At 40.9% G+C, this 22,017-nt stretch overlaps 1 protein-coding gene across 2 annotated transcripts in view; it reads right to left on the bottom strand.

Moving 5' to 3' along the window:
* The window catches only part of ATP13A5 (ATPase 13A5), a gene marked incomplete at both ends in the record, with an annotated part of 133,806 nt that overhangs the window by 2,068 nt on the left and 109,721 nt on the right, over positions 1–22,017 (bottom strand). For both annotated transcript variants that reach the window (XM_080918703.1, XM_080918704.1), the window contains 3 exons: positions 2,296–2,384; positions 12,104–12,306; positions 14,979–15,153. In XM_080918703.1, the coding sequence (XP_080774829.1) occupies positions 2,296–2,384; positions 12,104–12,306; positions 14,979–15,153 (467 nt within the window). The remainder of the gene's footprint in view (positions 1–2,295; positions 2,385–12,103; positions 12,307–14,978; positions 15,154–22,017) is intronic.

The following is a 22,017-nucleotide window of genomic DNA, read 5'->3' as shown; positions in this document are numbered from 1 at the left end:
CGTGCTCCCTCGGGTAGCCTAATGGGTGGATGGTGATGGTCGGGTGTGTCAATAAAACACTGTGGGCACTGCAGAAGAGGAGATTTGGAGCTCACGTCATCCTCTTCATGTATGCTCAGAAACATGAGGAAGACAACATAAAATCGAACCATTCTTCTGCTATGCTTACTGATTTCTATCCTAAAACAACTTACTTGGAATCCATCGCTTTTCTTTCCCTTCCAGCAAAATTAACTTCTGGGTAAAAACTGTTAAGTCATGTCAAGAAATTAAGTTTTTTGACTAAGTATGATGTTTTGAACAAATGCTATTAGCCCAAAACCTTTCATGCAAGTCTAACAACCTGTACAAAGACTGCAGGGTCATAGACGTGCCACAAAACATGCCTGTGAGAGCTACACCCACAGTGGATGGGGAGCTATAGAGCTCCATTTCTGCCCCACAGAAAGTTTGATTGAATGTGTAGGAATCGGAGGTCTATTTAATCACAGCATCCTCCAACCCACAGCGTCTGTCTCAGTGGTTCTCAACCTGCGGGTCACAACCCTTTTGGGATGGATATCAGATACCCTGAATGTCAGATAAAAATAGCAAAATTACAGGTAAGAAGTATCAACAAAATGATTGTATGGCTGTGGGAGTTACCGCAACTTGAGGAAGGGTTGAAGCCTCAAGAAGATTAGGAAGTACTGCTCTAACCACTCACTTCAGATTCTCATCCGTATCCTGGGATGGGATGTTTCAAGGCACTACTTGGTTATGTGTTTCCCCTGAGCAGAGAGAGTCCATACCCAGGCTTTGAGAGGCAGCATATTGGCTTTACAGGTCATACTCTGGCCCACTTAGATTTTAGTGCCACTGCCACCTTAGTGAGAAAGGCTCTTCTCTATCACCAGCTTGGGACTGCTCTTAGTTTGGAATTATTCAACCCCACAGTAGACTTCCTTCACGTCTGAACAACTCAGTGTAGCATCATGTTTAGCTTCTTTTCCTAGTTCAAGCACATTCTGAGGCTCTGTCACTCATTGGACATGGATGGATCGCTGGGGTTTTCATTTCCTAACCATCTCTCCAATCCCTAGCTTTCCTGCCCTTGTTTAATTAATCTGTTTGACATGTCCTTCCAAAGAACGTTCAGTGTCTCCCTGTTATTTTGGCAGGAAGTACAAAGCTTGCTGGCCGCCTTGGATGGCGCCTGCCTCCTCTGGTCTTCTCTGTTCTTCATGCTCTATTGCACAGCAGCTGCCTCTGTTTTAAAGACTCTTCTACCTGCTCAGTAACGCAAGCCTCGCTTTGATTTTTCATCCCTGCTGCCCGGTGTTCTCTGCATTGCCAGAACCAAAGGCATTCTTTAAAATTCAAAAGGCCCTCAGCCCTTTCTCCTGATACTGAGGATGTTTTGATCAATAGAAACAGCCTGACCTGGCTAGATCTCAGTTGGAAAGATATAGACCCTCAAAACCCTTGTCCCTTCCACGTGGTCCTTGTGGAAGTCACAGTGACAATGTTAATTCCTTCTTATTTTTTCCTACTATCTTTTCTATTCCCTTCAAGCATGGGTTGTCTCAGACAGCCAAGTTACTTCCCAGTGAAGAATGACTAGTCTTCAAAACACAGCTGCAGGTTTACAGCACAATGCTCCTTTCCTTTCTAGACGACTCCCACAAGACATGTCCAAGGATAGCTTTAATAACCTCCTAATGAATTTATGTTCGAACTAGTGTGGCCAAATAGTGACCACTCAGATAAGACTCTCTGCTCAATTCCTGGTATTCATAAGACTTGCCCAACTCATTTCTTTTGTGATTACATTTAAAAGATTTTTTTTACTGGCGATGTGTGTGTTTGTGTGTGTGTGTGTGTGTGTGTGTGTGTGTGTGTGTGTCTGTATATGTATGTGTTTGTATTTGTTTATGTGTATGTGTGTGTAGGGGTCATTCCACAAAACACTGTAGCTGTCACAGGACAACATATGCTAGTTGGTCCTCTGCTTTTACCGTGTAGGCCCCAGGGACTGAACTCTGTTCATCAAGCTTGGTAACAGGGACATTTAGCCACTGTGTCTTTTCCCTGGCCCCAAACAAAATTTTAGGCGTGAACAGTATAAACACGCTAAAAGGACAACACCATCAATATGGAAATCTACGTAGGATGAAGGAATATTTTCTACAGGATGAAAGTTCATGGTGCTTTGTGGGCTAGAGAGTATAGAGACATGGTAGGCTTACAGACTGCAGTGCAACTGTAGCTTTGGCACACGTGAGTCACGACAGATGTATACTGTGCAACACTTACCTCCATTTTACGGTATAGATCTTGAAAATCAGAAAACAGAATGAAAAGAGTGAGGCCCACAGCAGATGTCAGCAGAAGCGAGAATAAATCTGAAGAAACACCAAACATTATTTTCAGGTCCTAAGAGACTACTTCATAGAACTTGGCACTCATTAGCAATTAGTTCATGTTGGGCAAACGCTAGACAAATCTTCAGATGTTCTGATAGATCATCGTATGTTTTAAAATCTGTCCTAATGCTTGCGTGATAAAGGTGTTATTATATTTTAAAAATGTCTCTCTTCGTAAAGATGGAAACAAGTATGTTACAGAAACATTCATAAGGGAATTATCTTTACTAAGGGTATCTTGGGTAGAGACATCCTGCCATGACTAGCCCATCTGGTTACCAGAAAAGCCCTACACATGATCACAGCCATCTTCTGAAACACATATGTAGGGGGAGCATCCAGTCTTGACAGCATCTTAGTCTCCTGTTCCAGAAGAATGAGGTACAGAACCTGCCGCTGACACTCTGATTTTTCCAGTGCTGGTCTATCAGGCTTTCTCAACTCTCTGTTTACATTCTGTCCCCTGTCCTGTCTTTGGCACTCCTGATCATTAAGTGCCCTGTATAGGCAATATTCCTTCTGTCATGGTACATTCCATATCCCCCCAACTTCATGAGCCCAAATGAAGTACCACTTTTCTTCAAACTCATGAATCCTCCTTTACAGCACTCATTATGATACGTATGATCTCAATTGTTTTACCAAGCAGGTTTTGGCAGCTCAGGGGTGACTTTTTCTGTGGCTCTGGGACCCTGACTAGGGAGGGTAAGTTACAATTGATAAATATGCAATCTTCTGGGCTCTTCCCTTCCCATATCCCCAGCTGCTTGCCTTTTAGAACATAAACATTGCAGGATGAATTATGTCAAAATCTGATCTTAACCACTGTACTGGCAGGCTTTGTGTCAACTTGACACAAGCTGGAGTTATCACAGAGAAAGGAGCCTCAGTTGAGGAAATGCCTCCATGAGATCCAGCTGTAAGGCATTTTCTCAACTAGTGATCAAGAAGGGAGGGCCCAGCCTATTGTGGGTGGTGCCATCCCTGGGCTGCTAGACCTGGGTTCTATAAGAAAGCAAGCTGAGGAAGCCATTAAAAGCAAGTCAGCAAGTGACATCCCTCCATGGCCTCTGCATCAGCTCCTGCTTCTTGACCTGCTTTAGTTCCAGTCCTGACTTCCTCTGGTGATGAACAGCGATGTGGAAGTGTAAGCTGAATAAATGCTTTCCTCTCCAACTTGCTTCTTGGTCACCATGTTATTGCAGGAATAGAAACCCTGACTAAAGCAACCACCCAAAGCCCACCTTCCTCTGTGTCTTCCCGGCCACCAGCAGATAGTGCCTCCAAAAATAGTTTGGATTGGAATGTCACCTTAAGCCCCAATCACACCAAGACTTCACTCAGTGTTACCATGATAGAGAAACTATTTCTGAAGACACCTGAACTGTTGTCATTTTTAAGTACTAGTACTCACCCATATCATTTCACCAACCAGTCTCAAAAGAATGACCACATTTGCTTAGAAAGAATGAGGCAGGGGTGGTGGGAAGAATGAGAGAGAGCAGAGGAGAGGAGAGCTCCCAAATAGAGCAATGTGCCCAATGATGGTTGTACAAGAGACAGCAATGTATTTTTTGCATTTTTCCTGGTGTATAATCACTGGGACTCAAAAGCTGGTAAAGACGGACAAAATAGGCCTATTAAAAGCATGGTCCTCATTAGCTAGCAACTGGCTGAGTCTTGTGCATTCGGTGTGTCCTTGGGTTAGTAACGTGCAATGTAGGCCTTCTCCCTTATGTCAGCTTTTGGTAAAACATTCAATGAAGAAATGTGTCTATCTTGCTATTGATAAACCTAAAAGAATGGGGCCCTCTGGATGTAAGTACTTTAAGAAGCAAATATTACACAAACCTCTGTAGCTTGTTTTCAAATAATTTCAAATGATTTGCGATACTTATGCTAGTTTACAGGGGGGAAATGTATATTTTTTCTGTATCTTGTCATCACAAAGTTGAACTTCCCTCAAACTCTGATAAGAATAGCATGATTGTTTTGAGATGAAATCAGTTATATCATGTATCTTAGTACTGTCAAAAGCTTCTGACATAACTCAGAAATCTACAATCTGTAATAGTATGTGCACAGGGGCAGAAGAGATGGCTCTGAGTTTGACAGCATATACCACTCTTACAAAGGACCTCAGTTCAGTTCCCAGCACCAACAAAGGGTAGCTCACTACTGCCTGTAACACCAGCTCCTGGAGACCCAATGCTATCATCTAGACTCCATGGGTACCTTCATTCACAAGTACAGACACTTTGCCACACACATATATACATAAATTAAAATTAAGTAAATTAATGAATATGTATATTAGAATATTTGATTATACAATATTTCCTGTGTGGGATTATTAGTGACATCAGTAATATGGCTCAGCAGGGAAAGGCATTTGTCACTGTCCTGGCTAGTTTTACACCAGCTTGACACAATCTGGAGTCTTCTGAAAAAAGGAACCTCAGTTGAGAAAATGCAGACAGAAGATTCAGCTGTAGGATATTTTCTTAGTCGTTGATGAGGGAGGGCCCAGACCATTGTGGGTGGCGCCATTTCTGTTCCAAGGCTGGTGGTCCTGAGTTCAGAAAGCAGACTGAGCAAGCTTTGGGAACCAAGCCAGTAAGCAGTACCCCTCCATAGCTTTTGCTTCAGCCTTTGTTTCCAGGATCCTGTCTTGTCTGCGTTTCTGTCCTGACTTCTTTCAATGATGGGCTACAGTGTGGAAGTGTAAGCCAGACAGACCCTTTTCTCCCTTGCATTTGTTCATGGTGTTTCATCCCAGTGATAGAAACCCTGACTAGAGCAGCCACCAAACCTAATGACCTGAGTTTGATTCCCTTGAATCCACTGGCTTCTTTCCACAGGTGGCTGTCCTCTGCCTGCACACGTGCACTATGGCACACATATGACATGTCCAACTGGATGGAATCCCTGGATGTGTTTGTCAGGAGATGTCGGTGTTCCTTTAAGCTTCAAGTCCCCATGTTGTAACTCATGGAATTCTGATTCAGTCAGCGTGTGTGAAAGTCCCCCGTATTACTACTCAAGTACCAGGTACTGGGAAAATCCTCCTCATCAAACACATTGAATTTGGAAATAAAGACTCTAAGAAATAGCTTTAAACTATAGGGCAGGATCTTAATTCATTGTGACAACAGTCAAGGGTCCTTTCAAACACTGCTTCAAAATGGAGAAAAAAGGAGGAACTCAGACATTGACGAGAAATATAAGATCAGAGGAAGCATGGTCTCAGATCCTTTGAGAAGACAGCTATGCCAGAAAGACTCAAGAACAAAGAGAATTTGAGTAACATAATTGGATGAGACTGCTTTAGCAATAATTGCTCGTTTATAACAGAAACAGAGTTTATATATAACACTGAAGCAATTTCTCCAAAGTGGATGTCAAAGGCTAGGCCATCTCATCATAATTATTAAAAGAGACACTTGTGACAGTGTTTAACTAACCCCCCCCCATATAAAAATAAACTTATTAAAGTCTACTGGATGAAAAAGGAGGCCAAATATATGTTTATGAACCACTAAAAGAAACACAAGAAAGAGAATGAAGGCAAAATATGACCCACTGTCTCAATAAGTAAAACATACTGTTTTGGAAATTATTAGGTCAAAGAAGAAACTAGGTCAAAGTTGCTGGTAGGTAAAAATATAAAAAATGGACTAGCCTTGGATTCAGTTCTGGTCTTATAAAGAAGAAGAACCGTACATGTACCGAGATATGAACTCAGATACAAGGAAAGAAGGAAAAAATAACTCTTAAAAATTGAGAAAATAAACAATACAGAATTAATGATATAAGAGCTATTTTGTTACTAACCTACAACACAAAACAAAACCAGTCAAAACAAAAAGTGCATTTAAGGCGTGAACAAGAAAAAGCTACAGTCTTGTAGTTTGGGCCTATAACACCCAGCAAAAGCTCACTGAGCAGGGCGTGGTCTCCTGCATCACAGAGGTAGCACTTTCAAGAGGTGAGAAGATAACCGGGAGGCTAACCTTACTGATAAGCTTTCCTGCTTATAGGCTCACAGTATAATGAGCTACCATGAAATGGGGAAAGTCATCATAGTGAGCAGGGCGATATACTTGAAGGGTGTATTTTGCTCTGGGTTCTCTCCCCATCCATTCCCATCCTCAAGCACAGTACCTCCCTCCCATCCCCCAGGTCATCCACTCTTGTTCTCTCTCTCTCTCTCTCTCTCTCTCTCTCTCTCTCTCTCTCTCTCTCTCTCTCTCTTTCTCTCTCTCCAGACACAATTAAGCCGCTTAACCATGTACTGAAACCTCTGAGATTATGACCCAGCATGAGGCTTTCCTGTCTGGAAATTGTCCCTCTACCCAGGCATTTTGTCACGGTGAATGAAAGCTGGTTAAGGCAGATTTAAGTACAATCAAGATAATAATAATACAATAGAGAGAGTCCCAGAAAGTACTTAAAACTTTGAGGAAATTCTACCCCAAGCTTTATGATAAAGTTTAGTAATTTAAAGGAAATGGTACTGTTTCTTAGAACAGTATAACCCAAATAAAACCTTAAAACCTTCAAAGGAAAGATTTAGAGCCAAGTAATTTACTGTTATCTTTTTAAGTTGTAAAGGAACAAATCATTTATTTTACTTTATTTTATTTTAATAAAATCTCGATAGAGGAAAGAAAAGTCAGGTTTTTAAGCCTGAAACTGAAACCTAGCAAAAATCTACCAAAAAAAAAAAAAAAAAAAAAAAAAAAAAAAAAAAAAAAAATCCTGAAAAATACAGCACAAAATGTAGGTCTTTAAAGAGCTACAAAATTCTATTTAGTAAAAGTTTTAACTACTACAAGTAAATAGGATATTCTCAAGTATATGATTTAATGACAAATATTAATATAACACATCTGTAGCATTGGATAACAAGGTACAGAAAATGTATTTATTTGGTAGATGGCAATATGAAGGCATTTGTTGAAATCTTGTCTTCTACACTGGATATTAAAATCTTTCTTCATTAATGTAAACAAAGGGGTACTTTCTTTACATAATAGACATTTTACATGACCAGTCATCAGCAACCAGAAGTACATTTAAAAACAATTTAAGTGAAAATTACTACAAGTATCATCAAGGTGTATGCTATCTACCAGCTTGATATTATCTGTGTCCTGAATTCTGGGTTTCATTCATTAAAACAAGCAGATATTTAGTTGCCTAAAAGGAGAAGGAATATTTCTGTTTGCAATTAATTACTATTAAATGAATCACTATTTTTCTAAAGCACTCAAGGCTCAAGGATTAACAACAAAGTCAGGAAGGATTCTGGGTAGAAAGTGAAAGAGACCCTATATTTTTTGAGTGTTACAATGACATTCGGTTATAAATACAGCAGGAAAAAAACCATTATAAGACAGAAAAGCAAACAGGATTAGGTTCTTAAATGAACAGATAGTAGAGACAGTAGAGAAGACGACAGATATTAATGGATAGGTTAAAAAATGTGAACAAAAGTAGGGTGTGGTGCACTTTGCTTATGAAATATGCCCCACTGGCTCATGCATATGAACTCTTGGTGCAGCTAGTGGGCACTACTTTAGAAGGTTGTGGAACCATTGGGTGGTGGAGCACTTTGAGATGAAGTGGGTCAGTAGGTCAGGCCTTGAGGTATAGCTATAGTGCTGACCCACTTCCTTCCTGTGATCACAGCACGGCCAGCCTTCTCATGCTCCTGTTCTCATGTCTTCCTTGCCTCAGTGAACTGTGTGAACTGTGTCACGGCACACACAAGACAAATCAACGCTTCCCTACTAGGCTGCCTCTAGTCTCATACTTGGTCACAAGAACAAGAAAGTAACAAAGGACCCTGGAATGCCCCTGCATGGGAAGATTGAACGGAGGCAACCCGTACATTCTTCCCAAAGTGTCAAGATTCCAGGTAAGGAAATTTGAAGCTGGACTATCCTATAATTCATCTGGAAGAAAAACACATGAAGTGAGGTGGTGCAAAATATGAAGAGGGAGAAGTACACCACCCTCATGCTGTGTATGGAATAAACCAGGAGACTACAACTGCTAAAGTGCCATTGAGCACAGCATCAGTGGAATAGGACAGACTGGCAGCAGGGTAGCTCTGCACAAATATATAAAATATGAAGGCAACACGGACTTACAGTATCTACTACAAATTATCTGTAATGAAACAATAACTTACACGAGCATAGATATGCTGAAGCTAGTGTTGTTCTCAGTGGGGGAGTGAGTGAAGGAAAGGAATAGGAGATATTCAATAGTGCAAGAATATGCTGGAAGCATTGATTAATTGGACAAACGAACAACCCACACAGTCAACATACCATGTTGCGTTAAATTTTAAAAAGCATTAAAACATTTCAAAAATAAATTAGTGTAATCTCTTCTGTTTGGTAATTAGGAAAAAAAAAAAACCCTTCTGTGCATGAAGACAAGGAGAAAAAAATAACTACAAAGGAATAAACAGCTTACACAGATAAATAAGGAAAGTAGCAAAAATCCAATATGAGGATAGATTAAAACATATGCAGACAAGTCAAAGATGACGTGGCTAATAATACAGATCCATATTTCTATTCACTGAAGATAAAAAGGCAAATTAAAATGAAATGAATACCCTGCTTTAGAAACTCTAGGAAGATCAGCAAAATTTTGTTTTTAGTATAAGACTTACATATCACTTAGCAGCTTAGTGTTATAAACGGACCCTCTAAAGAGCAGCTGATACCAATGAAAATTACTACAAATACTCTGGAAATCAATTTAAATCACATCTCAAAAGCTGAACCATTTTCACCAAATAATTGTCTTAGGGAAATCGGAGGCCAGTTGAAGTGATTTGTAAGATTTTTGGTTTGCTTTGTTTTTGTTCTTCTGCATCAGATTCCTCACGTAGCCCAGAATGACCTGGAACTGCCATGCCCCTGCCTCTACCTCCTGAGTGTCAGGGCTGGAAGCATGCAACTCCGCTCCTGGTTTCCTGCGGCATTGGGGATTAAACTCAGGATCTTGAGCATGTGAGGCTAGCATTGCAGTAACTAAGCTACACCCCACACAGCGTGGGTAGCTTTGACATGGAATTATTTACAGTGCTGACACAGCAAAGCCAGCTGTGTGGTAGACAAGATGCCTACACATCTCATTTTCCTGTGGTTCTGCTTGAGCTGTCATAATTACTAACAGTATCTACTTCTACTCACGGAAGTGTGGAAGGACATAATCCATTTTGTTTGTTTTCCTACCTAGAGGTCTTGATTGTGGCTACAAATGGTTTGGGAGTTTGGCTTTCGGTTTGGCTTTATTCTAGTTAGACAATGTATAGGAGAAGTAAGGATTTTTTTAAAAGCATCTTTTATAAATGTGGGAACATTGTTATATGTTGCAGTAGACCCTTTACATAAAATGCTTTATTTAACTCTCACCACAAGACTAGGGATCATATAATAATACTCCCATTCTACAAATAAGACAATAGGGGCATAAAAGACTTAATGGAACTGTCCCAGTATTAGAAAGATAAGAGGTAAACTTGTGAGTTCCTTAAAAGCCACCACAACAGAAAACCAGACACACTAAATCTAACAGAAGAGAAAGTGGGAAATAGCCTCAAACACATTGGCAAAGGGAAAGAAACCTCCTGAACAGAATATCAGTAGCTCAAGCTCTAGGACCAACAACTGATAAATGGGATCTCATGAAACTGAAAAGCTTCTGTAAGGCAAAGGACATTGTCTAGAACACAAAATGGCAGTTTATATATTGTGAAAAGATCTTTACTAACCTTACATCTGATAGAGGGATAATATCCAAAACATATAAAGAACTCAAGAAGTTAGACTGTAACAACCCAGGTAATCCAATTAAATAAAAATGGGGTACAGAGCTAAATAGAGAATTCTCAATGGAGGAATATCGAATGGCAGAGAAGCACCTAAAGAAATGTTCTACATCAGTGAAATGCAAATCAAAATGACTCTGAGATTCAACCTTGCACCAATCAGAATGACTAAGATCAAAACCTTAAGGAACAGAACATGCTGGCAAGGATATGGAAAAGAGGAACACTCCTTCATTGCTGGTAGGATTGCAAACTGGTACAACCACTCTGGGAATCAATCTGGAGGTTTCTCAGAAAATTAGAAATAGTTCTACCCAGTTATACAGCTCCTGGGCATATACCCAAAAGATGGTCCACCATAGCACACCAACATTTGCCCCACTGTGTTCATAGCAGCCTTATTCATAATAGCCAGAAAATGGAAGCAACCCAGATGTCCCTCAACCGAAGAATGAATACAGGAAATGTGGTTCATTTATACGGTGGAATACTATTCAGCTATTTAAAACAAGGGCATTGTGGATTTTGCAGGCAAATGGATAGAACTAAAAAATAGCATCTTGAGTGAGGTAACCCAGACCTTAAAGGCCATGCATGATGTGTACTCGCTAATAATATATATTAGCCAAAAGTACAGGATACAGATGATTCAATCCACAGACCCTAAGAAATTAAACAAGGTGGAAGACCAAAGTGAGGATGCTTCAATCCCATTTAGAAGGGGGAAGAAAATAATCATGGGAGACAGAGGAGGAGTGGGACTAGGATAGGAGAGTGGAGTAGGAAGGGAAAGGGTGTGTGTTCAGGCAAACAGGAGAGAAGCCCAGAGGGCCAGGAAAATGAATGGAAATATACTGCTACCAGGTGTGGGAGGTGGGGGTCGGGGGACCTCTAGAAAGCCCCAGAGACCCGGGATATGAGAGGCTTTCAGGACTCAGTGTGGGTGACCTTGGTCAAAATGCCCAACAGTGGAGAAATGGAACCTGAAGAGATCACCTCCAGTAGTTAGACAGGGTTCCCAGTCAAAGGATGGTGACACCAACTCATCTTCAAAATTTACCCAGCATTGTTCCTGCCTAAAAGATATACAGGGACAAAAATGGAGCAGAGACGGAAGGAATGGGCGGCGACCTAAACTGATATTATTACTGATGCTCTGTTGAGCCTGCAGACAGTAGCCTAGCATGGCTGTCCTCTGAGAGGCTCTACCAACATCTTAGATAGACATACACAGATACTCACAACCAACCACTGAACTGAGGTCTGGGACCCTATGGAAGAGCTAAGGGGAAGGACTGAAGGAGCTGAAGGGACGGCAACCCCATAGAACAGCCAACAGTGTCAACTAACTTGGACCCCTGAGAGCTCCCAGAGACTAAACCACCAACCAAAGAGCATATGGGGACTGGTCCAAGGCTCCTGGCACATATTTCGCAGAGGCCTGCTTTGTCTGGCCTCAGTGGGAGAGGATATGCCTAATTCTGTAGAGACTTAATGCTCTAGAGAAGAGGGATACCCCAGGGCAAAGGGGAGAGGGACAACACATGAGATGTTAAAAAAAAAAAAAAAAAAAAAAAAAAAAAAAAAAAAAAAAAAACTCTTCAGACATAAGCTTGTGTTTGGAATGGTTCTTGATGACCAATGGTTCATTTAACCATTTAATAATGACTGTGCATCCTCAAACAAGCAGGTTTCTGACCTCTGGATCCCCCATCTAAGACCAGTTTATTCAGTTAATATGCCAGAGAGATGCAAATTTTCTTTTGCTGGTAAAGCATGGCTCTTGGAAGGGAGCAGGAACAGAAATGGACTTAGAATGGAAAGTTAAGCTATGCACACTTACAGTTTGTGTAGATGGGTTTCCGAAATGGCTTTCCCTTAGAAAAAATAAATGCCACCGAGATGCAGTTGAAGGTGACGATGGGCCACAAAGTGGTGCCCTCAAAACTTAGCACAGAAGCAGGAACCAGAGTTGCATTTCCAGTCCAGTTTCGCTCCAAACTCGTGTTGGTTGAGAAATTACTTAGGTTGGCCAGAAAGCATTCACTATGAAAGAATTTCCAGCATCATGAAAATTGTCTATGCTATTTAAAAAAATAACTTTTATTTTGTAGGTGACAAGGTAATTTAATTACTACAAGGTGACTTCAGCTTTCAACCTGTTCCAGCTGGTGGCTGACAAGACATATCTTGTTTACTTCTTACAGTGATAAAGAGCAGAAACAAAATTTAGAGGAAATCGAGACCATTCCCTGTCTGTCCCCTGTGTAGAGTAGATAATCTGTCTTGAAGGGCTTTGGGTGATAATTTCTATGGAATTCCTGTCAAATCAAATAAGAAATGTATTTCATGAATAAAATATGTATTTATGCATCTACGTTTCAGTGTGTTGTGTGATTAGGTATCTATGTATGTGTATGTTTATTTGTATGTGTGTATGTTTGTGTATATGTGTGTGTGTGTGAATGTGTGTGTGTGTGTGTGTGTGTGTGTGTATGTGTGTGCGTATATGTATATGTCTCTGTGTGTGTTTAGGGGTATGTGTGTATATGAATCTCTCTCTGTGTGTATGCATGTATGTGTGTTTTATCTTTCATTTATTGGTGCAAACATCTTGACTTGTGCCCTGAGTTGTATTCTTATTCCACTGTCTCTGCAAGTAGTTAAGGAGGACCCAACATAGCCCTTCTTATTGTGAGGTATCTGTGGCTCTAGCATACTAACAAGGAAAGCTCTGATACCTCAGCCTGACTTAGAAGACATTCTGACCTCAACCTAGCGTTGTAGTCTTATTTTTTGCCAAGCTCCCTACCCATACCCCTATTTTCCTAATGCAATACCTTCATTTCCCTGAAACACTGCAGACTTTTTGAGCTGGATGTACAGTTCCCATTAACTGCACTATTATTTACTCTTCGACCCTCATCATTTCTAACTTTGCATGGGAATTAGTACTAGTCCCTTCCCTCTTCTCTCCTCTTGCTGCATTTAGTTCACTATTTTGGAATTCTGTTGTTGGGATATTTTATTTTTATACATGTATTATGAATTTGTGTGTATGTTTTATATTAGTTAATTTACATCTAGCATAGCCGGGTCATACAATATTTACTCAGCAAAATATGTCTTTAAAACCTATGCTTTGTCAGTTCTGATTGACTTATTTGCAATGTTCTTCTTTTTTACAATAATGAAACTGGAAAATTAGTTTTAGTTGGCTTTCTTGTTTAGCTTGAAATTTTTAAGTTAATTTTCAACATCTTGTACATATAACTTATTTTCCAAATGTGACATCAAATGCAAGACTCCTTTTTCCTTTTCTTTTTGAAATAGTGTGCTGGTTAGTTTTATGTCATCTTGATGTAGAACTTCAATTGAGAACATGCCTCTATTGAATGGGCCTGTAGGCAAGTCATGTTCATGACTGGTGATTAATGTGGTGGGGTCTAGTCTATTACAAGAAATGTCATCCCTGGATAGGTGGTCCTGCGTAGTATAAGAAAGCTGGCTAAGACAGCCATAGAAGCAGGCAAGTGATCTCCATAGTTTCTGCTGCAGCTCATGCCTCAAGTTTCAGCCATAACTTCTGTCAGCAATAGAGTGTTATCTTAGATAAACAAAACTTAGCCCTTAACTCCCCAAGTTTCCATTGGTCATTGTATTCTATAACAGCAATAGAAGCCCTAACAAAGGCAGAAAATATCTTGATACAAAGCTAAAGATCTCATGATCTTCCTGCCTTAGACTCCCTAGTACTGAGAGCTGAGATTATAGGTGAGTATCACCATGCCCAGATATGTTGAATTATTAATCTTTTGAGGGTCTGTAAGATCTATCAATATGATATGGTCACTTTGTCAAAAATGTTTGTTGCAAAGAGCCAGCTTAAATTCTTGAAATGGATGGATAGGCTGGATGGCCTAGATTTCAGAGCTAAACACTAAAAAGTATATAACTGTCCAATCACATTGTAGATAGGGAAGGTGAGAGCTAGTTTGGTGCAAGTAGTGATAGGACTGGGGCCACCTTGATTTGCTGGCCATGTCTCTATGCTGTCATCCTGCCTTCTCCAGTTTTCAACTACAGTTGTTCTTCTGTGTGTATTTGCTCCAAATATGAATGAATTTGCTTCTGAAACTATACAGGCCCACATATTCTAAGTCATACTTGAATTGCTGATTCGGCATCTAAATTTAGTTCTCACACATCACACACTGGCTCTCTGCTTATGTTTCTGTGTTCTAAGGATCAAATGCCATTAAACTCATAGCAGAGTGTACATGCCCAAATTCAAAAGGAGAACAATATTTCCTCAGGAAAAATGAGGCTTGAGTTTAAGTATTGCCTATGACTATTTTTATACTATAGTAATATCATTAACTAGTGATAACAGAGACTATACTCCTCAGGAAGCCAGAGATGTTATTCTCTCACTTGGGACACAGGGCGTTTCCCAAGCCCTGGTCTACATAAAAATCCATGTTCCAAGGAATAAACACATTCACAGTCAATCAGCCGTAAGAGCATCTCATTGTCGAGCAAGGTGACAGATCTTCCCTGACCAGTCCACATGCTCACCTTGAGTGCCACCCGCTAAATGTGCTCTGTCCTATTATTTATGATTTTCAGTATGAAATCACCGTTTTTCTTAGTTGGTATCAAGTCAGGTGATGTGACTTGGCACCGTTTATATCGCTTTCAGAAAGGATATAACTCACCTGTATTTGTAGACCTCACAGTACCAAGGCTGCTGCTTCACAGATAGAAAGGTACACACTTGCACAATGCAGGTGAAACAGGAATTCATGAAGACTGAGAGTAGCAACTGAGGAGAAAGTAGTTGCCCTGCTGGTCTGTATGGAGCCAACTTTGGGTAGGCATGGTTTATGCTCACTGAAAGACAAGAACGTGTTCTTCTTTTACAATTTTCTGTGTGAGGATAGAACGTGAGATGCATGTCATCTTGAGCCTCAAAGGAAGACGCAACACTAACTGAAGGTTTACACATTCTCAAACCCATTATATAGTTGCAAATTCATTTTCACCAACCTTCTTTTCCTCTATGCTTTGGTTAAACATTCAAGAGTAAAACATAATGGGCCAAAAGGTCCTGTAATTGGTAGACTTACCATATCACTTGACATCCATCCCCCTCCTGTGGACTCAGAAAAAATGGTATATAAAATAAGATGAGCAGAACCAATATCTCTCATGAAAGAAGGGAAAGTGGACAGTTGGGGTTAAATAGTCATCATTCCCAACTAATCTTTATATGCAAATTAATCTAAACGTTGTTCAATCAACAGTATCCAAGCACTTCAGGGTGCCAGGCACAGTGACAGAAGTTCAAGGCATGCCCAGTTCCTTTCTGGACACACATGTTGGGGGACAGCTACTGCACATTTCAATAGATCCAGTGAAGGATGCAGGGTCATCAAATCTGGTTTTCAGATAACAGTGTTAAAATGTACTTCATTTTCAATCTTACATTTTGTCATGTGTAGTGGTTGGGGAAAAAAATCAGAGCAATGGCAATAGCTTATGTTGTTTGTACATTTCTAACCAGCAAATTGAAAAGTAACCCATACCACTTCCCTCCTCTCTCTCTCTCTCTCTCTCTCTCTCTCTCTCTGTGTGTGTGTGTGTGTGTGTGTGTGTTGGAAGCATATTTAGTGTTAATTATCTCTTCTCCTACCACTTCCTCTGCTCTAGCCTCCTATCCAACCGACATCTTCCCTTTTCCATTAGTGTATCGCTTAGTCCTCAACAGGGAAATGCATTTGTGCTATGAATAGCGGTTAACTCAGAGACTCACAACCTTGTACAAAGGGCAGAGAATAAGTGGCATGCCCAATCACAACTGGGACACCTATATTCTGCCCCACCCCACCGCAGGGTTCAGGGACTAACACAGAAGAGGGTGGTTGAAAGATGGTTAAAAACCAGAGGTTTGTTCAGACGAGACTGAAATATCTTTAGACTTGACAGGTCATTGCACTTATGAATTTCTAGTAGCTGTACTATATAAATAATATATAACTACACAAGATCAAGTAAGACAACATTATAGCATACAGAGGGGAGGAGCCCGTGAGGTCACACCCTTAACTAAGGAGTTATTGACAGTTTGTATGGATTATGATGAAGAGTCAGTTTTCCTGAAGGTATTGCCTATGGTAGGCTGACCACAGTCCAATGAATGAACCTGCACGTAAAAATATTCACTAATTGAACTTGATGGATTATTTTCTTAAGGGAGACATGAAGGAGGGAAGTGGAAGATGGGCCTGGAAGAAATCAGGGAGAGGGGAAAATATAATAAAAAGACATTGTGTGAAATAAAAAGAAATTACATAAATAAAATATTGTTTGTTTCTTTGTTTGTGTTTAAAAGAATTTGATATCCTTTTGTTCCTAGTTCCTCAGATACAATGCTTGATATTTTTAGGTAAGAGGAACACCTTGTTCATAATGGGCCCCAACAGTTGATGCTAAGATGACTGATGGTAGGGGCTGGAATGATGGCTCAATGGTTAATAGTACTTGTTGTTCTTGTAGAACATACAGAGTAGTTCACAACCGTCTATAACTCCAGTTACAGAGGATCTGGTCTGCCTCAGGCCTCTGTGGGTTGCTGGTCCACAAGAGGTGCTCATTCCTACACACAGACAAGCACATACACACAAATAAATCTAAAAGTAGATTTAAAAGATGATGGCAGTTTTGAAGTGAACTAACAATGTTATGAAGGAAGGGAGCTGGCTACAACCTTATAGACCATCTGTAAAATTGGGCTTTAGGCCACACACCAAGAAGTGGGGTTGGGGGAGCTAGAGGTTGAGCTCATCCTTACAGCAAATGACTCTATCAGTTGTGTTTAAATAATGAAACCTCAGTACAAACTCTGGACTTGGAAGTGTAGTTGAACTCTGGTTACCAGGATTCTGTACATAATCACACATGTGTATGTGAGAGGGGTGAAGCACTCTGTTTCTACAAAGGAAGGAGAGTAGAAGCAATTTATGACCCTTCCAAGAATTTGCCCACTGTGCCTCACCCCTTGACTAATTCTAGCTTGTATTATTTTTCTATTAATAAAACCGTGGTAATAAACATACTTACATTGGTTCTGTGGATCAAAAAATCATTGAATACAAGATAGAATGTAGTGGAGCCCCTAAGTTGTAGATAACTACTCAAAATGCAGATAATTCAGGAACCCCAACACTTGTCTCTGGTGTCTGAAGTGAAGCTATTCTTGTGGTTGTAGCTTCAACCTGTGGTATTTGATCTAACTGTGGGTAGTTGGTGCCAGAAGTTACTATCTGGGTACACTAAGAAGGGGCATACGATATGGACTATGGTCGGGGCTGAAGAGTGTGCAGTGAGTTTGCATCTAAGGCACAGAAGGCAGAGGCTGTATTGCTTACAGTGCCTTCTACGTGCCACCATCCGAGATGCTGCTGTGAAATATATGAGGAGGCTGTGTGAGCTCCACATAGGTGTCACCGTGGGTCTAGCAATGGGCCTCTTCCTCACTGGTGTGCTCTCCTGCACATGCTCATTAGAGTTCTTGTCTCCTTCTTCAACTCTAGAACCATGGGAGATTGGGTAATTGACTTGAGAGAGATGATATTTATTTGGGGCTTCCTGGTAGGATTTTGGCCACAGTGACACCATCAGCTTCCAACAATCACTCATGGCTCATCATGCTGTCAGGCTCTGCTTTTTGTGACTCTTGGTGAAAATGTTCTGTCTGGCCCTTCACCATGGTCTTAGGATGTGAAAGGTGGAGTTGACCTGAGCTCAACTTGACCAAAATGAACTTCAGAGTAAAGCATAGTGGCTGAGAAACCTAGATCAGTTGACCGGTAGTCAATATACAGGCCCAGAAACTGGGAGAAATTACTGGCATAAGCCGCTGATCTGGATGGTGAGTTGTGATACAGGGATACTGTGACATCAAATGGTTGATATTTTTACACTGGGTATTCTAGCCTCTTCTATACTAGAGACACCAATATTTCTAACAAGAAATATGTCTTCCTGGTGTTAAAAGAAAGTAATGACTGATTTGGATTACCCGTTACATTCCAGAGATTGTGCCAAATGTTCTTTTTATGTGTTATGTGTGTTTCCTTTAAAAAAAAATCAGTGGGAACTGTAAATCTTGTAGATAAATAAACATGTTAAGGTAGATTCTCTTAAAGGCAGACACGGTGAGTAGCAGGACAATGATCTGGACCCAGGAGGGTCTGACCCTAAAGCCCGTGGTCTCTGCTCTGCAGCATAATGCAGCAGAATGGAGTTCCTAAAATTTAAAGAAACACAGTGGCATCCCAGAACCAGCTTGGAGAGCAGTACTGTCTATAACCAGGCAGAAAATCTCTGAATTGTCCAGGTTTCTTTAAGAGGAAGATGACAACATTCTCTAGGGGATTGCATGAAGAGGAACACAAACTCATTAGATGATACATTTTACCTAAAATTAATCATTCCCTATCTGAGTTCCCACAGAACTCAGATATTATTCATATCGGTGGCCAACTGCCGAGTGTTAGACATTAAGTCGTTATTGTTCACACATGCAGCCCAGCAGACTATGAGCTCCCTGAGAAAGAAATCCTTGCCTCATTCTACCTTTTATCTCTAACCAAATCTCACACTAAGCCTGCCATAGGAGAGAATGTATCATTTCAAAGTATGGTTTTTAATTGCTCAAAATCATTTGATGCATTTATATTAGAAATTATATATCATAAATTATGTGAGCCAAATTTCAAGTGGACCATAAATCCACTATACGAACAAGCAAAGCTCTGAGTGTGCTTCATACGGTTTCAAAGATATACCCGAAGGTCTCTGAAGGGTCACATTTAGAAAAGGTCACGGTTGTCTGATGAGGTTCATGTAAAAAATCCATGTGGGAAATGGAGGGATGCCTAATTGTCCCCATATGGCCTTCTCCTACATACTGAAATATTAGTTTTAAATAGATGTGGCTGGAACCCACCTTCATCCACTGCAATGACTGTCCTACAGACATGCTACATCAATGCATTTTCTCTTCAAAAGACTTGCAGAAGGGACTGTGAAAGTTGGATGTCAGTAGTTATGGAGAGACAAGTGAACAGGTGAAAACGATGGAGCTTCAGTTGAAGCATCACCTCTAGGACATTTCCATGGTAACAAGTAGAGGACAACAGATTAAAATCCTTCAGCTGGACCAAAGGAGGGAAATGCTGGCTGCTTGGGTATAAAGAGACCCAATATCTAACATTTAGTGTGCAAGTCATCTTCAGGACAAGGTGCCTCAGAGTTTTCAATTTCAAGCATTTTTGAGAATTGTATTTTTTAGTCACACCCTTCCTTCCTCTATTTTCTGGATACAGTTTGACCATCTTGTTGAAGAGGCCAAATGTGTTACTAGCACAAATTCCCACTCAGGGTAGGGTCAAGTTGGACATCACAGTGTACTTTTTCTCAACTGACTTCTGTCTTGACATCATTTAAATTTTTTTAAAATAAATCATATCTTGTATTATTAGCTGCATGTGTCTCAATATCTGTGATCTTTGATAAGTTCTTTGAGACAGCAATTTCCTTGAGTGAAACAGCCTTGTCAGGTTCTGCAGAAGAGCTAAAATGATGTCTATGGACGATGTGATTGCTCATCACAGTACAGGGAATATTAGAGTCTCAGTATGCTGAAGGGTCTCACAAAGGACTCTACTTTGGGGAAGTCTGGCCATCTTGGTGAACACTTGAGAAGAATCGGAAAGTATCCACACTGGCTGGTTTCTTTAGAAACTGAAAACCATAGATAGCAGTTCTAATCTTGTTTCAGAATTGGTGCATGGCCGTGACTGTTTTTCTGGGCTTTCCCACACTCCTTTGCATGGTATTAGTTATGGGGTTGACTGACATGGAGGTGGGGCCACTGCACCCTTGCTCCTGGTACTGCCTGGCTGACACTCATCGCCGTTTTTCATCTCCTGAGAATCAGCTGATCCTTTGAGGACAGGCCCAGTAGGAGAGTGAGATGCCTCTACTCAGAAGTATAGCTACCTCTAGCAGAAGAGGATCTCGGAAGGTGACAGGTTAAAAGCTGTGTCATCAGGACAATGGCACTTTATCCAATGAACTTTGTCACATGGCTAACCCAACCTATGGGCTGAATTCTAAGGAAACTGCGGCAGGGAGGCTGAAGGTGAGAAGCATCCGGCTGGGCTTATTCATCCTGCTTTGCGTTCTGATGCTCTGATGCTCTTTTCCCTTGTTAATGTAGTCATGGCTTGGGTAGATTATTTCTGGCCAGCACTGGTGCTGTAATGTTCTCACCTTTAGATAGGAGAGACTCAGTGACTAGCAGTGGAAAGAAGGGCTTGGCTGCCTCTGCGACCCCCATGGGTAATCAATCACCTACTCTTCACCTTGCTTCAGAGAATAAGGTGACTATGGAAAAGCTAGAATTTAATCCGAGGGGCTGCTTCGCTTCCCTCTCAGCAGATGCGCTCTAACATGGCACCTATCTAAACTTGGCAGTACAGAGTTTCCCCTGGACTGGTCTGGATGAGTGTGACTGGTACTCTTGCCTTCCAACTTTTCAGAGCTATTTTCTTCAAAGGTCGCTTGGAATATATACTGTACAAATACTGTGCAGCCGACCCCATTGGCAGCCTCTTGCTAGGGTAACTTCCAGCCTGAATAAGTTCCATGACTTCTACTTTACCTACAAAATAAATGACACATAGCTTTTCTTCATGGCTCTCCTCTCTCTCCTCATTGCTCCTGTGAAGGGGTGAGCAAAAACACAATGCCTTCTCAAAAACCGTACAGACTTTCCTTGGACAGTTCCTATGACTCTCTTTTATTGACTGTGGCAATCCTGAGATGTCAAGTCTTCATACATCTTTCCGTTCTCCTTAAAGCATCCCCCAATAACCACTGGCACAGTTTTTAATGGAATCAATACCCAGGTGTTGGGTAGGGAGGGGAGTGTGCTTACGATGGAAGGACCAGTAAGCATCTCCTTAGAAGATATGATGGAGATGCTGCCATCCTCTTTCTTTGTGCTCAGCTGCCACTTATCATTTATTATTCTCAAATATTCGGGTCAGCAAACTTCTATCCAACAGAAAAACCCCATCAGCATCCTTCTCGTCTGTGTTAGGAATACTGACCCCTGCAGGTGTACGAAGGCTCATGGCTCCAGTGAAGGGTTTAGCTGGGGAGGTTACATTCATGAATGGAAGAAGCACACATTCAAAATAGTGTGGCCTGATGGCAGCAGATGCTCTGGGAGTTTAGAGAAAGGAAGGTTATTTCATTTTTTTAAATGATAATCTGTCATCACAGGAAAGACAGGAGGGAGCACTGAAAGCAGCTTCATGGAAGAAATAGGACTGATTCTAACACAGGAAGGACAGGCAAATTTCAAAATTGCTTGGGACTTCAGGGATATTTTTGGTGATTAAGATTGGACATATAGTCCATGGTACTGCACTGCTATGCATGTGCACACTAATGTATGTGCGTGTGCATGCGCACACACACACCAACACATACACACAATTTATTTTTCAAAAGAGACTTTTAATAAAACAAAGGCATTTCCAGTGAAAGAGAGTAGTATGTGGGATGCGAGATTTTCAGTTTGGCCATACTGGGGGGTAAGTGAGAGGAAGCAGCTTAAGAAACAGTCTGAAAAGCAAGTTATGCTAGATCAGACTGGAGCCTTGAATACCTGCCTGAAAA

Source organism: Micromys minutus (genome assembly GCF_963924665.1).
Source record: "Micromys minutus genome assembly, chromosome: 7".
Taxonomy (NCBI): domain Eukaryota; kingdom Metazoa; phylum Chordata; class Mammalia; order Rodentia; family Muridae; genus Micromys; species Micromys minutus.
This window is presented reverse-complemented; position numbering and strand designations above follow the sequence as displayed.